The sequence below is a fragment of the Nymphaea colorata genome, chromosome 3 (assembly GCF_008831285.2).
Source record: "Nymphaea colorata isolate Beijing-Zhang1983 chromosome 3, ASM883128v2, whole genome shotgun sequence".
Classification (NCBI taxonomy): Eukaryota; Viridiplantae; Streptophyta; class Magnoliopsida; order Nymphaeales; family Nymphaeaceae; genus Nymphaea; species Nymphaea colorata.
The window spans coordinates 24,180,964-24,196,746 of NC_045140.1; the positions used below are offsets into that span (position 1 = coordinate 24,180,964).

The window sequence follows — 15,783 nt, forward strand, 5'->3', positions numbered from 1 at the left end:
AAGAAAGAAATCTTACTTTATTTGCCATTGACAAATTGACATTGTTCATATATCTCAAAGTCTAGTACCTCAAGGTATATAATATAGGGTTTTCCTAAAGCTACTTTGTTACTATTATTATTTTTTTTCCAAATAATAAGGGTGATTAGCTCGACTCTTGAACAGTTTGGCAAGAACGATAACCTGAGAAAATGGAAGCAAAAGACTTTTAAAAGATACTTAGTATGAGAAGTCTTCCATTTGAGGCCCTTCATGTTCCCTTCAAACAAAAAAGTAGACATGCCATAAAAAAAAATAAAAATCAATGCATATAAACAACATCATTATAAAATACGACGAGTTGTTGTCATAATGAAAATAGTGAGTTCAAATCTTAATATTGTGATTCAGTGGCATCGAGCGCCCCAGCTTATTAATATGCGTTGGGGTTTGAGTCCAATTTCCGTCAACGAAATAGAAAAGAAGAAGCCTACAACTTTTCATGGGCCAAATTAAGAACTTGGGTAAGAAGTTTGAGTTGAGCTCGGAGTTACGACTGTATTCAAGAAGGCCAGTGGATAAATCAGGAAAGCGTTCTGTTTTAGAAACGTCTCTTCTTTAAACATTGATTTTATGAATATTACATTTTTTATTTAAAAAAACTACCGGACTCACATATCCTAAATTTGATGAGAATGATCTAGGCTATTGATTTTGAGGAAATCTAATGATTGAGAATAAGTAGAAAAATGAAAATACAGTTGCATTTTGAAAAAATAAAAAATACCCTTCAATGGTCTCCTTAATTGAAATTTCCTGAAGTATTTCAGTCTTTTGAAAATATAACTAGTTTTTCATTTTTTTTAATTTAATTTACATCATACGATCTTCCTAAAATCAATAGCTCGTACCATTCTCATTATGTCTGGCATATTAAGGTCTGGTATCTATCAGTTTTTCCAAGAAACATGATATAATTATATTTAGCATTCCATTGTTAGGACTTGGAACTAAGAACAATGTCTATAATCACGCCATATTTATTGAAATAAAAACGTAGTGTTTTTTGAATTATGTGTTTACAGATTAAAAACGGAGTATTATCGTTGGGCATCTAAGATTGTAAAGATCATCCACTCATGTCATGTGGTTTCTCCCGAATAATCCCATATTCGGATTGGCCCAAGTTTGGATTTGATCTAAGTCCGACCCGAATTCATCCAACCTGATCCACTTTCAGAGCTCCTGCCAAATTTTGGCTAACAGCGGGACGACGCCTGTGATGACCATCAAGACGAACCTACGAGTCGGATTCCTTTCCCTCTCGATTTGGTGGGTAATTAATAGCGCAGTGATGTTAATTCATTCCGTTCTTTGCGGACGTTGATCTTCCCCATCTTGTGCTTCCCTTAATACAACGAGGTGGGAGATCCAAAAGGAGGAGCAAGAAGAAGATTGACGATCTGGAGATAGCCAGTGACACATGGAGTCTGGTTATTCTTTGCCGGAAGATGCTCTCTTTCTGGGGTTCGATAGCTCCACTCAGTAAGCATTCTCCTTCTGCTCCCATCCATATTACTTTTCAATGCAAAGTAGAAATTAGTTTCTCTTTTGGTATCTTCGTTGTGCAATGCCCACACACCACGGTTTAATGTTGTTCGAGTTTCATCATGCTGTTCTTTGGGCACAAACGAAGTTTTGAGTACAATAGTCATGGTGGTTGATAGCATGAAGCCTTTGGGGATATTGGGTTACTCTTCAATTGCTATAAATTTACACTTCGAACTTGAACAATTTGAACGCTAATGCATCATTGAGGCATCAGTATATGGTGGAGGTTTTTCTTCTTCTTTTCTATTATTGTGGATATTTATGAGAAGTTGCTTACTGATGGAACAGAAACAGCACATATTGGGTCCCATGAGTATCTTACAGGAATCGCTAATGTGATCTTAGGTCTCTGAAGGCGTCTGTACTGAATGCGGATCTGGTTATTGTTGCGTCTGAGACTGTTCATTTTGATTCTGAGTTGCCACATTACAAAACCAAGGATGGGGTCTATAGGGATCCATCCGACAGCGGTAGGATTGTTTCTCCGACTTTGATGTGGGTGGAAGCCCTAGACCTATTGCTTGGGAAGCTGACTGCATCTGGATTGGATTTGGGAAGAATTATAGCTGTCTCTGGTAGTGGACAGCAACATGGGAGCGTCTACTGGAAGAAAGGTAGTTTACAGCTGCTGGCATCTTTGGATCCGGAAAAGCCTCTAACAACCCAGTTGAGTGATGCTTTTTCAACGAAAGAGTCACCCATCTGGATGGACAGTAGCACCACTGCACAATGTCGGGAGATTGAGAATGCAGTAGGTGGTGCTTTGACGCTGGCCCAGTTAACGGGGTCTAGGGCTTATGAGAGGTTCACGGGGCCTCAAATAAGGAAGATATATCAGACACAACCTGATGTCTATCATAATACAGAAAGAATATCTCTAGTCAGTTCTTTCATGGCATCTCTTCTAATTGGCGCCTATGCTAGCATTGATGAAGCTGATGGGTCAGGAATGAATCTTATGGACATCAAAGAGCGCGCATGGCTGAATGTTGCTCTAGAGGTTGGTAACGTGAAAATTTTTATCCTGTAACAGTTCAATCTTCACGCAATGTTGTGATAAATTTTATGGATAACGCTCAATTAAGTGCTAATTAATGATGTTCCGTTTAGGCTACTGCACCAGGTTTGGAAGAGAAGCTTGGAAAGCTGGCACCTGCACATTCTGTTGCTGGTCTTATAAGCTCTTACTTTGTCAAGAGGTATACTATTATGCACTCATTATTGTGTTTCTTTTTGAAGTACTTATTTCTAGATCTAGTCTTCTATATTGTGCAGTTCAAGCCTCAAGGGAGTTAGGGCGATGGCTGTTAGGAAAGCATTCAGAGCTCAAAACCCCTTGAACACTCTGCATAAGCTTGAGCAGGCATAGGCCCTAGCCCCTAAGGGTGGGTGCTATCCCCAAGCTTCTACAATACTGGAAATGTGACCAACTCTCATGTTCTGGGTGCAGCCTTACAAAAATAATAAATTATGCAGTTTATCTTATAAAGGAAAATTGTTTCATCTTTTCCATTTTCAAGAGGGAAAAGACAGCTCCAAGACAAAATATCATGACTTAGGTGATTAGGTGATCATCAGTGCAGTCCTTTCTATCTAAGAAATCTGGCCCTTTTGATTATTTCATCTTCTTATGTATTTAGTGGCTATTTTAAATGCTATGAACTGAGTTGGAGTTAGATAATATAACATTCCATCGACTTCTATTCAGGTTTAAATTCAGCAAGAGCTGCTTGGTTATTCATTGGTCAGGAGACAACCCCAATAGCTTGGCAGGTTTGTTCCTTGAGAACTTAGCTTTTATGCTTGTTTTATGGCAGTACTCTGCTGAGATGCCTGTCTTATGCAACTCGCTGTGTTGTTAATTTATGTGAATATGTGACTTGTCTTACTGGCAACCATAAGCCTCTTTCTCTCTCTCACTCTCTATGGACCATGTATCAGCGGAGCTGTGAAAAAATTTAGATGCAGTTGCAAAGGTATAAAAAGATCTAGATATAGTTCTTCTGTGGAAATTGTTAAGTTGCAAATTTATTGCATTGTCAGCTTCAACCAAAACTTATCTGCAAAGAAGATTTTCTAGTCAAACCTCTTCAGGTTTTCGTGACAGCCAGAGGTTCTCTGCCCTCAAATGTTTGATATTTTCTATCAACCTGTCTTTGCAAGTGTTGTCTGCGACTCTGCAGATTAACTTCCCTTTTGAATTTATTTCAAAGCACTTTGTTTGTTAAAAGTATATGACCTGATCTTCCTCTGGCACTTTTAAGCTTTTGGAATTTCTGCGTTGTTGACAATTTATGTGTTCCTCTGTTGTTTTGAGATATTTTTAGTAGAAACCAGTTCTGCTTACAGGAAGAATTATCAATTGATCTGTTTATTTGGCTTCTTATTAGTGTAAATACAACTTTTAGTATCGGTACTTAAAAAAATGTTTTTCTTTTTTGTGTTCCATTATTCGTAAACTAAATGATATTATGACTAAATTCAGGTTTGACGCTCAGCTGTCCTGGAGAACTTGCCATCAGTCTTGGCACAAGCGATACTGTGAGTCAAGAATCCATTACTTTGTTTGTTCTCTCTTGTCTACTGGCCGATTTGGCTAGGCCTTGTAGTGTGCATATTATTTAGTTTTTTTACTGAGTTATTCTTTTAGGTGTTTGGAATAACAAATGACCCACTTCCTCGTCTGGAAGGGCATGTCTTGGCCAACCCAGTTGATCCAAATTGCTACATGATAATGTTATGCTACAAAAATGGATCTCTCACAAGGGAAGGTAATACTTTGATCGGTGGAAATTGTAAAATTGTTTACAAATGGTAAAACCTCCTAGTGTTATAATGGCGGTGATTGCAACTGCAGATGTGCGTGATCGTTGTGCAAATCATTCGTGGGAGTTATTCAATAAGCTTTTGGGACAAACTTCACCTCTAAATGGTATTAAATTTTGCTTCAGGAAACATTCCTTTATCTTCCTATATATGTAATGTACATGGGAAATGAGTTAGACAAGTCTCATTTTGGGACTCTATTTTTCCAGTCTTCTCCCTTCCGTAAGATCCTCCAATCCCAGGGTCAGGAGGAAAAAGGATGAAAAGAGAAGGGGGAAGAGAAAGGAGGATTAAAGAAACCTGTCCCAAATTGGATATATATATATATATATATATATATATATATATGCAGTAATCTGTATTTTGGAACTTCTTCCGGTCTGTTTTTATTTATATTAATTTGTCCATTCATGCAGTAGTATGAGTATGTTCATTGACACCTCCTTGTCTTTGTGCCATTGCATGCCTATGGATGTCCATGTGTTCATCTCTTACTAGATTCCTTTTCAATGTTCATGTCTATTGGTTCTAGATTTGGTAGTAGTGTAGATCAGCAGCTTGATTTCCTATTAAAGGAATGGTTGAGGATTTTCTTTTTTGTTTTGTGAATCACAATCCTTTGCTTCTTTTGCCATGTCTTTTTAAAATACAAATTTCATCTTTCATTCGTTTTCCTGTTGTGATACTAGATGGAAAATTTGGCTTCTACTTTAAGGAGCATGAAATCTTACCCCCTCTCCCAAGTAAGTATCTCTTGGGCAGTGTCTGATTAAGTGATTCTAATCTTCATTTGTTCTTTATCTCTGCTGGCCATTCTTTTTCATTAAATGGAATGTAGTTTGAAATAGTACTCTGCATAACTAATGTGACCTATGTTTGTGAAGTTGGTACCCACCGCTATGCTATTGACAACTTTGAAAGCAACTCCTTAGAAGAATGTAAGGTACATGAGGTTGAGAATTTTGATGCTGCTTCTGAGGTTTGTAAGCTCATTTATGGTCATTTTCTGAATTACCTTGTTAATTCTTTTTTATGAATTGGTTTGTAACAAAGTTTTATTTGTGTTTTCCTTTGAAGGTCCGTGCCATAATCGAAGGGCAGTTTCTTTCGATGAGGGCCCATGCTGAGCGTTTCGGAATGCCAACACCACCTAAAAGAATAATAGCAACTGGAGGTGCATCGGCAAATCAATGCATTCTTAATTCCATAGCATCAATTTTCGGTAGTGATGTCTATACAGTTCAAAGGCCAGGTAAAATATTTCAGGATCAAATGTTGTTTTACACACTGTCTTTTTGTTTCATCTTTCAAGTCCTGAAAATTATTGGGGCTTAATTTGTTTTGTTGAAGTGAGAATCTCATTGTTTTTGGTAGTCCTGGATTTTTCTCACGCTTGGCTTAAGATTCGTAGTCTTATGAGAATTAACACTGAGAATTAACACAGGTCCATTAGTTTCTTTTCTTCTTTTCATCAATAACAAAATAATACCGTTCAAGTATGAAAAATACTTAAAAGCATGACAATTGACAGAATCAAAAGGACAGTTTGTCATTTTCCGTGCCTTTAATCTTTCCCAACATTCACAAACCTATGGACCTCAAGCATCTATGCCCAAGTCATAGAGAGAGAGAGAGAGAGAGAGAGAGAGAGAGCAACAAATGCTCTGCCCATGCTCATGGAATCATTTTATCGTTACATTACAGGGTGATAGTACAAGGACGTGTACACATTGAAATGCACATCAAACCATGCATCTTTTATAGAGGAACATGTAAATTGCGGCTGTTTTTCTTTATTTCTGACCAGTGCTCACATTTTATTCTGAATGCCTACAGATTCTGCTTCATTAGGGGCTGCCCTGAGGGCAGCTCATGGATGGATATGTGAGAAGAGACGGTCCTTTGTGCCCATCTCATTCTTGTACAACGACAAGTTGGACAAAACATCTCTCAGTTGCAAGCTTTCTGCTTCTGCCCATGACAAAAAGCATATTGCCAAATATGGCTTGTTGATGAAGAAGAGAGTGGAAATTGAGGATAAACTTGTGCAGAAGTTCGGGAGATGGTAGAGAGGCAAACAAGTATTAGCCACGGGAGATGCAATTCTTGAAAATAAAATTTGGACTGTCTTCAATTTATTTCTATTATTTTACAGGTCTCCTTGTTCATAAGACGGGTAACAACCGAGAAGTCAGAAATTATTTGTATAGAAAGCAACCTGCAATTTATGCTCTAAAAGTTATGTTGCTATAGAACTGCTTTCAAGTCTTAAGCTTCCCTTTGCAGAACCCGGAGTTGCAAGGCATTTGGAACTTTACGATCTGATCTTTGTATGTTTCTGTTCTCCACGAACCACTGTGGAACCGCTTTGTTATTTAGGGGTAGGGTGTTTGAAGGGCTGGAAATCCACTGTTCACCTGGAATGAAAAGTCAAATCTCAGGTTCGATGGCATTTCTAGCAAACTAAGGATAGAAAACTTGACCATTGCAGTGTCGATATGGGATTTTCATTCTGGAAATATCGTCTCACCTCTGGGTGGGACGACGATCGGGTAGAGAAAGGCCAGAGGGAGAACTCTTAAACCCTCGACATGCAGATGGTTTTGAACAGCTAATACCCAATGTGTGTTGAAGGTTTCAGTTGGTCCACTGAAAACCTCCACCGCATAGGGTTCCCATAGAGTCTTAGATAGGCACAATAAACTGAGAGAGAGAGAGAGAGAGAGAGAGAGAGAGAGAGAGAGAGAAATATCGTCTCACCTCTGGGTGGGACGACGATCGGGTAGAGAAAGGCCAGAGGGAGAACTCTTAAACCCTCGACATGCAGATGGTTTTGAACAGCTAATACCCAATGTGTGTTGAAGGTTTCAGTTGGTCCACTGAAAACCTCCACCGCATATGGTTCCCATAGAGTCTTAGATAGGCACAATAAACTGAGAGAGAGAGAGAGAGAGAGAGAGAGAGAGAGAGAGAGAGAGAGAGCACAATAAACTGAGAGAGAGAGAGAGAAATATCGTCTCACCTCTGGGTGGGACGACGATCGGGTAGAGAAAGGCCAGAGGGAGAACTCTTAAACCCTAGACATGCAGATGGTTTTGAACAGCTAATACCCAATGTGTGTTGAAGGTTTCAGTTGGTCCACTGAAAACCTCCACCGCATATGGTTCCCATAGAGTCTTAGATAGGCACAATAAACTGAGAGAGAGAGAGAGAGAGAGAGAGAGAGAGAGAGAGAGAGAGAGAGAGAGAGAGAGAGAGAGAGAGAGAGAGAGAGAGAGAGAGAGAGAGAGAGAGAGAGAGAGAGAGAGAGGATAAAATGAGAATATATAACAAAATTTGGAGACAAGAGGTCCCTTAAATACAAAAACAATCCGCAAAAAAAAAACATATCGTAAAAAACACAAGCAGGAAGAACAAATATACAATACAATGCACAGAAAAATAGGAGATAAGAGGAAAGACGAAGCGGCACAGTCACCCAACCGCAGTCAGGCGGCGACGCTTTAACCGAATGGCGAACTGGATATCCCCTTGCACAAGATGAGTCACAGAATCTGGTGGAGAGAAGGTGCCCCTGAAGACCCTGTTGTTGCGCTCCACCCAAATGCGCCACCAAGTTGAAATGAGCCACGGCTTCCAGACATGACCTCAGGAAGCAGTCAGGTGGGGGGAAGGACAAAAGAGGAAGAGAAGACGAATGGATGGTGAGCTTGGAAGATTACTAACAAGAGAAGGCCAAGTAAAAGCAAGACATTAGAGAAAAAAGGGCAAGAAGTAAAAAGGTAGACCCGAGACTCAGTCGCAACAATACATAGGGGACACTGGTTAGCCAAACTGATGCCAAGGCACTGTAGGTGATCAAAAGTGTTGATATGGCCAGTCAGAAGAAACCAGACAAAAGCAATGGCACGAGAAGATGAGCCAGGAGACCAAAGAGACCGGGGGGAAGTGACGTGACAGAAGGACCAAAGGAGGCCAGGTAGCAAGAAGAAAAAGTGAACTCACGGGTAGGTGAAAGGGGCCAGGATGGGGACGTGGACGATAAGAGGTCAGCAAGGCGGAGGAAAAGAGGAAGGACAGAAAGCATGTCGGACCAAAAGTGAGAGGGGAAGGTGTGAGAGATAGAACTATGCCAGACGCTAGGGGAAGGCAGGTCGAATTTTGACTGTGAAAAAATATGACGGCCGACAAACGCCAATAACGGCCGGCTGTGTTTTTTCCGCGTAAAAAAATATGAAAGACATACAATACAAAGAGAAGAAAACGAGAACCACATTCTCTAGCGATGGTCTGCTTTGACCCTTTGGTGACATCGCCGACCGATCCGTTAGCTCAGATGCATTGCCGGTTGCTGGAACTCTGATGGTGAGAAAAGAGAGGAGGGTTTGAGAGAACATGAAACTGGAAACAAAAAACACTGGTTTATGAAGAATTTCAAGTTCGCCCCATTTTATAGCAAATTTTGAAAATGGTATCTGCATTTTTTTTAAATTATATCGACGCCCATCTACTTTTTAAAAATTTTAGGGGTACGGATTTTATGCGAATATTTGACAAAATTTTGAAACAATATTTTAAATCCAGTTTTAATCCATCGTCCATCAGACACAAGCTTCTACCAAACCAAAATCCATTTATTCAAAAATATGAATCAATTTTGGAATGAGGGATTGTATTTCCGATTCCATTAATTGCTACTTAAATAAAAGATGTCGTCAGGAAAGTTTAGACGATGCTGAAAACTCTTGGATTGAAAAGACAACCCCTCTTTAGGCCCCATTTGCTGCGATCGCCATCCCTCTCTCACGTCATTTCTATTCTTTTTTTCTCCCTCTCTTTCTATGCCGTCGTTTCTGCGGTTTGCTTATATACTTATGGGACTTTTTGTCCTTAAATTTTGCTATATATTTTCATTTTATCGACCCTATGTATGTCAGCGTCTCTCCCTTCTCCTCTGTACGTTGGCTGCACGCCATGGAGCAACCATCATATCTTCTGTCCATTTTTCATGCTACCTTTCAAACTTGCCCTATCATCATCATCCATTTTTTTTATTGTGTGCAGATACATATATCTGTTCGTCAAACCAGAGGGTGTAAACCCCTAACCATCTGTACATTGTCCATTGGCTCGCTAGGCTTAACATCTCTCCTATCGCTTCTTGATCTGGTTTGTTCTTTCCAATCCTTAGCTGCTACGCTACAATTTTCCTTTTGTTTCATAGACCCCTGAACAGTTGGAGAGAAAGGCTTTAATTGGTGGGGCTGCTCGTTTGTTTAAAGATTGTTTAGCGATATGAGTTTGTTTTAAGAAAATCTGGTAGTCCTCATTAAATCTTTTTCAATTTTCCCTCCTTATCTTTGGAAGCTTATTTGTACTTATACATAGGGGTTTGAAGTTTCTCCGACTAATGATGACAAAATTACATATTCAAAATGAGGGTGTAAGACTTGTCATTTTGTCATAACAAACCGCAAAAACGAAATATAAGAAGAGAATATACAAGTTAGTATCACAATAAAACGTAATAAGAGAGGTGGAAAGAGAGTGGACAGACGGAACAGCAGAGTCACCCAGCAGTAGACGAAGGACGGCGCCGTAGCCGAATAGCAAAGTGAACATCTCCTTGCACAAGACGTGCCACAGACTCCGACGATGAGAAGGTGTCTCTGAATATCCTGTTGTTGCGCTCTTCCCAAATGCGCCACTAAGAAGAAATGAACCACAACATCCAAACACGACCCCAGGTAAAAGACAGGTGAGAAGAAGGACAAAAGAGAAAAAAAAGGCGAATGGATGGTGGGTCTGGGAGGTTGTTAACGAAAGAAGGCCATGCAGAGGTAAGGACACTATAAAAGAAATGACAAGAGGTAAAAAGGTGAACCCGAGACTTAGCCGCGGCGAGACAGAGGGGTTAGCTAAACTAATACCAAGACGCTGTAGGTGGTCAAAAGTATTGATGTGACCAGCAAGGAGAAGCCAGGCAAAAGCAACGACATGAAGAGAGGGACCAGGGGATCAAAGAGGCCGGGGTGGAAGCGACGCAACGAAGAACCAAAGGAGGCCAGGAAGGGGGGGCGAGCGGTGGGAGGTCAGCAAGGCGAATGAAAAGAAGAAGGGCAGAAAGCAGATCGCTCCAAAAGTGTGAAGGAGAGGTGTGAGAGATGAAAATATTTCAATCACTAGGGGAAGACATGTCATATTTGGAACAAATGAAAAGGGAGATGAGAGAAAATTCAGTTGTCAGACGCCACTACCAAGAACATAAAGAGGACTCACACGCCCGACTAAGGTTGGTAAAGAGAGAAAGAGAGAGAGTAATTTATAAAAGTACATTTCAAGTGTGTGTGTGTGATATTTTGTCTTTGTTTGGGTTGTTCGATTAATAATAGACTGGCCTCTAAGAATAAAAGCAAGCAGAACATTTTGATCTTCATTTGGTTCTTCACCTTGATGTCATGCAAATGCCACGGTAAGCATATGAAATTTTTCTATAATCTTGGCATTATGATGAACTTTTTGGATAAATATTTATCGATCTTATTTGTTCTTGTGTAGGTTGCACGTGCAGTGGTGTTTAGGTTCTTCAACTGGATGAAATTGTGCACTGAGATCAGTAAAAACATCTTTGTTATTTTCTAACTTTCTCATTCAGATATGAATTAAGTCAGGCTGATGAATCCTATAGATAAAAAGTCAAAACACATTCCTTGGTTGTTATTCGAATCCATAACTTTCTTTCACATCCATGAACACTCTTTGTGAGTGCCGAATTTGAATTTAAATGGTCCTATCTAACTTGGCATGATCAATATCTCAGTAAATTGGCAGGTGACATCAAGAAAAGATCAGGAGCAGTTGTGGGCGCGTGAAGATGACCATACAGTAAGATTGGAAGATGAACTAAGGAGTTCCCTCGACAAGAATAAGAGCCATACTAACCACTTCCAAGTAACACAGGAAAAATGAAAATGAAGGCATGTATTTCCAGAGAAGTGTTGTTAATGAAGAATGAATTCATTTTTCTATGTTTTCAAAACATTTCAACCACAATATTTGATGATATCGGATATTCAGTTGACATGCCAACGGTATCATCTACCAGGAAGGTGACCATTCCTATCAGAATCCACCAATAAGAAGTTGTATGCAGGCGTGGACCTCAACGATCATGCTACCCGTTGTAGTGAGCGTTGTAACACTCAAGATCCTGTTCATATATCTTGTCAAGTACTTTGACTTCAAAACGGAGTCTTGTCCGTCACCATCCTGAAATTTCATGTACAGCGCGCGACTTTCAATTTCGCATCTTGGTACACAACCTGTTCTTTCCCGGTTTGATTTTTTGCAATAGGTGGTTTGTTCCCACTTAATCATCAATGTTGATCAAACAAATTCACGGTGAGGGTGTGGTGTTGTTCTCAAGCAAACGCAAAATCCTTGTAAAAAGCGACGAAACAAAGTCACCAGTCTTATCATATTATAACACGGTTCAGAAAACAACCATCAACACAGTCGCAAATCCGAACAGAACACCACGGAAACAGACCAAACAAAGAGCGACAGAAACATCCGACCAAGCACGACCGATTTAGGACGAGTTAGTACTCGTCCTCGCAATCCTCACCCTCGGCCGACTCAGCTCCAACTTCCTCATAGTCCTTCTCCAAGGCAGCCAGATCTTCACGAGCCTCCGAGAACTCACCCTCTTCCATCCCCTCACCCACATACCAGTGGACGAAAGCACGCTTAGCGTACATCAGATCGAACTTAATGTCGATGCGAGAGAACACCTCCGCAACGCTAGTCGAGTTGGAGATCATGCAGACGGCTCTCTGAACCTTGGCAAGGTCGCCGCCGGGGACGACGGTGGGCGGCTGGTAGTTGATACCACATTTGAAACCAGTGGGGCACCAATCAACAAACTGAATGGTCCTCTTGGTCTTGATCGTTGCCACAGCCGCATTCACGTCCTTGGGAACAACATCTCCTCTGTACATCAAGCAACAGGCCATGTACTTCCCATGGCGAGGATCGCACTTCGCCATCATGGAGGAAGGCTCGAAGGCGCTGTTGGTGATCTCTGCGACCGAAAGCTGCTCGTGGTATGCCTTCTCTGCAGATATCACGGGAGCATAGGAGGAGAGCATGAAATGGATCCTTGGGTAAGGAACTAAGTTGGTCTGGAACTCTGTGACGTCCACATTGAGGGCACCATCGAAGCGCAGGGATGCAGTCAACGAAGAGATGACCTGAGATACCAGACGGTTCAAGTTGGTGTAGGTAGGGCGCTCGATGTCCAGCGAGCGCCTACAGATGTCGTAGATGGCCTCATTGTCAAGCAGGACAGCCACATCGGTGTGCTCCAGGAGGGAGTGGGTGGAGAGAACACTGTTGTAAGGCTCGACAACAGATGTGGAGACTTGTGGGGAAGGATAAACAGTAAAGCCAAGCTTGGATTTCTTTCCGTAATCCACAGACAGGCGCTCCAGAAGAAGTGATCCGAGGCCCGAGCCAGTGCCACCGCCAACAGCATTGAACACAAGGAAGCCTTGGAGTCCAGTGCAGTTATCAGCGAGCTTACGGATGCGATCCAAGCAGAGATCTACAATCTCCTTGCCAACTGATGAGACAAACAGATGAAGCAGAGATTAGAACATGCGAAATGTTTGACGCAGAAAGCAGTCGGCGACTCGGCAACCGGAACAATGCTTACTGGTATAGTGGCCACGGGCGAAATTGTTAGCAGCATCTTCTTTGCCACTGATGAGTTGCTCCGGGTGAAAGAGCTGGCGGTATGTTCCGGTTCTTACTTCATCAATAACAGTGGGCTCCAAGTCTACAAAAACAGCACGGGGGACGTGCTTCCCAGCACCGGTCTCGCTAAAGAAGGTGTTGAAAGCATCATCGCCACCGCCCACAGTCTTGTCACTAGGCATTTGACCATCAGGCTGCGCAAAGGGACAACCGGACAATTAGAAACAGTATCAAGCATGAAACACCAAAGGAAATTTGCCTGCAGGAGGAGGATTTCCCAGATACAGAAAGAGAAGATGAAAAACAGAGAAAGTAAGGCTCTTTTATAGATCGGAAAGTTTTCATGTACGCACGTCAAATTTTAAGGTCCAGCATAGCACATAGATATCCTAGACACCAGCAACTAATGATAAAAAGTGTAAAGAAATATGTACAAATTAAATGTGGAAGGCAAGCAAGCACGATGCGATATAAAATCCTGCATAATGCTCAAACAATATAACTTAGTGTAACAAATAATTGCAATAAGCAACAAAAATCACAGTCCTTGCATAAAATTTGAAAGTGGAACAACGAAGGAACTTTATATTTAAACAGATCTTGTTTTAAAAAAAAATCAAAGAGCACGATTTGTAGAATAACGTAGGACATTTTTAAATATGAATAGTTCCGCAGAAAAATAATACGAACCGTCATATAGATCAGGCCCTAAATAAAGTTACATTACTCCACAAACGACAGAAAAACATGTAATCGTGATTCCACTGCGGAGACCTTTTTCACATATATCATGTACAACGATTTTCTCGCCACTTGCAAGGACAAGAAGATCAAGTTCGCCGAAGTTAAATCCAGATCTAGATCGTAGAATATAACAATGCAGCGTTCTCCCCCGGATCCGACGCGAAATGAACACGCAAGAGCCCTCTTGCACTATATCCAATGAAAACTTAGAAAAGAACAAGATTTTCAAAAGAGCAGACGAAAGAACTACAGATCTGAAACAAAATGGCCACGACAAAGCCAACAGTTACTAGATCTGACAATAGGATCAGGATCACCGTAGTTAAATCCAGATCTATATCTTAGAATATAACAATGCATCATTCTATCCCGTATCCGACGCAAAATGAGCACGCAAAAGCCCTCTTTCACTATATCCAATGAAAAATTAAAGGAGGAAGAACGAGATTGTCCAAAGAGCAGACGAAAGTACTACACATTCGAAACAAATGGCCACGACGAAGCCCTCATTCACTAGAATCGACGAGAGATCAAAAAGCATGAATAAGAAGATATTCAAAGAAGAGAAATTTGAGGAGGGAGAGGCTCACTTGGATGCCATGCTCGAGACAATAAAGCTCCCAGCACGCATTTCCGACCTGGATCCCGGCCTGACCGATGTGGATCGAGATGCACTCCCTCATCTTCGACGGAGAAAATGAACGGAAAAAGCAAAGTAAACCGGAGAAAAAGAAAAGGCAACAAGAAGATGGGACGACGAAGGCGTTTACGAAGACGCCTCCCGATCCCCCGCTCTGTAGGTGCCTGAATCCGCCGATTCTGGTTCTCTTTTATAGGAGAAGGGCGAGGGCCTTAGGTAAACCAAGGGAGCCGTTTGGTTAGCCAGCTGTTCCCTGGTGGACGAACCTAACAAACCATGGTTAAATATCGTAACCGCAGTTCCTCCTCCGCCTTTTCAGCTTTTCGAATTTCGAAAATTTTGAACGTTGGAGAGGAAAAATTTTATTCAGACAATACCTAAATTACCCTTACCCTGTTAAGGATTTGGACACGCATCGGCTCTGATCCGACTGATAGATGGTTCTGGTCCGCGTCTGTTAGAAAATTTTGGAGCGGATAACTCGGGCCTGATCTGAACTCGGAGTTGATGCGGTTTTATTGTCTTTACCTTTGGATCGGACCCACCCCAGCAAATGGGAATGGGAACAGCTGTAGGTGTGGATCCGCTTCAACTCCACATCACATGCATCTGTTCTTACTGAAGTAAGCATTCGAGTTATTATAAACCTATTTGTCATACCAATGTTTCCCCATTTTAAAATTTGGATTCGGTTGCTGAATAAATATAAATGAACTTAGTATGATCGTAAATGAAAGGCAACATTGCCACAAACTTATATGAATGTGATATAGAACCTTTGTTACTATATCTGTGACTTGAATCAGGGGACGAGCAAGGTCGATCGTGGTTTATCGTCAAACTTGTTAAAAATTTAAATTTCTTATTTTATGATCATCAAAACCAGATCCTCGGTGATCTGAGATCTTCATGAATTTAAGAGTGGATCCCTTTTCTTACCTCAATCTGACGTTAAATCTATTGTTTTTAACATGCAGTATGATTTAATCGTTCATATTTAAGCATTTCTTATTTTTTTGTACGGGTAAAACTCGATGAGTAGATCCACCAGCAGCATGCCTTGCTTCATAATGTTTGTGTCGGTTCGTCCTATATGTGATGTGACTGCAGCTTTGGATGATCTGAAGATCAGTTCTTAGACCAAATTTTTACTAAAACATATTTTCAGGACGTCATTCTGTAAACATTAATTTAACATAAAAAAAAAGTCCTAATTTAAGTTATTT

General features: G+C 40.9%; 2 protein-coding genes across 2 annotated transcripts; one reads left to right on the forward strand and one right to left on the reverse strand.

The window, feature by feature from the left end:
• The first annotated feature begins 1,240 nt into the window (after positions 1 to 1,240).
• On the forward strand, positions 1,241 to 6,671 carry LOC116251653 (xylulose kinase 2). The gene is made up of 11 exons (XM_031626037.2): positions 1,241 to 1,524; positions 1,936 to 2,590; positions 2,701 to 2,789; positions 3,299 to 3,363; positions 4,076 to 4,131; positions 4,241 to 4,361; positions 4,448 to 4,522; positions 5,106 to 5,159; positions 5,301 to 5,395; positions 5,494 to 5,668; positions 6,253 to 6,671. The coding sequence occupies exons 1-11, from the start codon at positions 1,463 to 1,465 to the stop codon at positions 6,483 to 6,485; spliced, it is 1,680 nt and encodes a 559-aa protein (XP_031481897.1). The 5' UTR covers positions 1,241 to 1,462; the 3' UTR covers positions 6,486 to 6,671.
• Positions 6,672 to 11,856: 5,185 nt separating this feature from the next.
• Positions 11,857 to 14,732, reverse strand: LOC116250590 (tubulin alpha chain-like). Its single transcript, XM_031624332.2, has 3 exons — positions 14,508 to 14,732; positions 13,133 to 13,367; positions 11,857 to 13,039 (listed from the first exon to the last, which is right to left on the reverse strand). The coding sequence occupies exons 1-3, from the start codon at positions 14,598 to 14,600 to the stop codon at positions 12,018 to 12,020; spliced, it is 1,350 nt and encodes a 449-aa protein (XP_031480192.1). The 5' UTR covers positions 14,601 to 14,732; the 3' UTR covers positions 11,857 to 12,017.
• Between the last annotated feature and the right edge of the window lie 1,051 nt (positions 14,733 to 15,783).

Excerpts from the sequence above, each read along its gene's own strand:
- LOC116251653 (XM_031626037.2), top strand. The coding sequence starts at position 1,463 with ATGGAGTCTGGTTATTCTTTGCCGGAAGATGCTCTCTTTCTGGGGTTC. Across the intron at positions 3,364-4,075 it reads CAACCCCAATAGCTTGGCAG|GTTTGACGCTCAGCTGTCCT; the intron begins GTTTGTTCCTTG and ends GACTAAATTCAG. Across the intron at positions 4,523-5,105 it reads ACAAACTTCACCTCTAAATG|ATGGAAAATTTGGCTTCTAC; the intron begins GTATTAAATTTT and ends TTGTGATACTAG.
- LOC116250590 (XM_031624332.2), bottom strand. The coding sequence starts at position 14,600 with ATGAGGGAGTGCATCTCGATCCACATCGGTCAGGCCGGGATCCAGGTC. Across the intron at positions 13,368-14,507 it reads GTCTCGAGCATGGCATCCAA|CCTGATGGTCAAATGCCTAG; the intron begins GTGAGCCTCTCC and ends CCCTTTGCGCAG. Across the intron at positions 13,040-13,132 it reads CGCCCGTGGCCACTATACCA|TTGGCAAGGAGATTGTAGAT; the intron begins GTAAGCATTGTT and ends TTGTCTCATCAG.